General features: G+C 36.7%; 1 protein-coding gene across 1 annotated transcript; it reads right to left on the bottom strand.

Annotated features, from left to right (window-relative positions):
* Positions 1-7: 7 nt before the first annotated feature.
* LOC104824679 lies at positions 8-756 on the bottom strand (the record flags this gene model as incomplete). Its single annotated transcript, XM_010556789.1, has 1 exon — positions 8-756. A coding segment is annotated over exon 1 (702 nt), but the record flags the coding sequence as incomplete, so codon positions are not given.
* Positions 757-765: the final 9 nt, after the last annotated feature.

Here is a 765-nt window from a genome sequence, read left to right as displayed (position 1 = left end):
TCAAAAATTGATCACCAATCCGGTTGCGCAAAGCTGTCTTCACAAAATTCATCGATGAAAAACATCTCTCAACAGTCGCGGTAGCAACAGGCAAAATCAATGCCAATTTCAAAAGCCTGTATACCAATGGATATGAAAGATGTTTCTTTGTTTCCACCATAAGACGAGCAAGATCTCCAAGATTAACCAAATTAGAAAATCTGTCATCTTCCATCAGATTGTCGAAGTAGATACTCAGTTCATGTCGAAGAGATACTTGCTCCGAAAAACTGAAGTCATCTGGATAAAATCCAGCCAATTTCACAAGATTTGGCATGTTAAACCCACGAAATGAGTCAATAGGACTCAAAGCTGCCATACAGATGAGCAGTTCTGAATTTACCTCGTCAAATCGATCATTGAATTCTCGAAGCTGGAAATCCATAACAGTATAGAAACAATCTATCTGATAGTGATGCAAGTTGCTTATACTGGGTTTTTTCCTTAGCCTCCTTGAACCCACATAATCTTCCTCCATATTGATTATTTCAATATTGTGTTTCTCACAGAAAGAAGACACATTATCTAAAAGCAAATTCCATCCAGCGTCTCTTTGTTGTTGTAACTGTCTCTTTGTAGATTTTACCAACGAAATGGCATTCAAAATGTCTTGATCTTTTCTCTGTAAAGCCATTGATAAATTATCTGTGAGTCCTAGAATGAGTAACATCAGTTGTAGATAGAACACAAAATCAAATGTGTGGAAATATTTGAGAAGACCATAGG

The sequence above is a fragment of the Tarenaya hassleriana genome, unplaced genomic scaffold (assembly GCF_000463585.1).
Source record: "Tarenaya hassleriana unplaced genomic scaffold, ASM46358v1 Cleome4039, whole genome shotgun sequence".
In the NCBI taxonomy this organism is placed as follows: Eukaryota; Viridiplantae; Streptophyta; class Magnoliopsida; order Brassicales; family Cleomaceae; genus Tarenaya; species Tarenaya hassleriana.
This window is presented reverse-complemented; position numbering and strand designations above follow the sequence as displayed.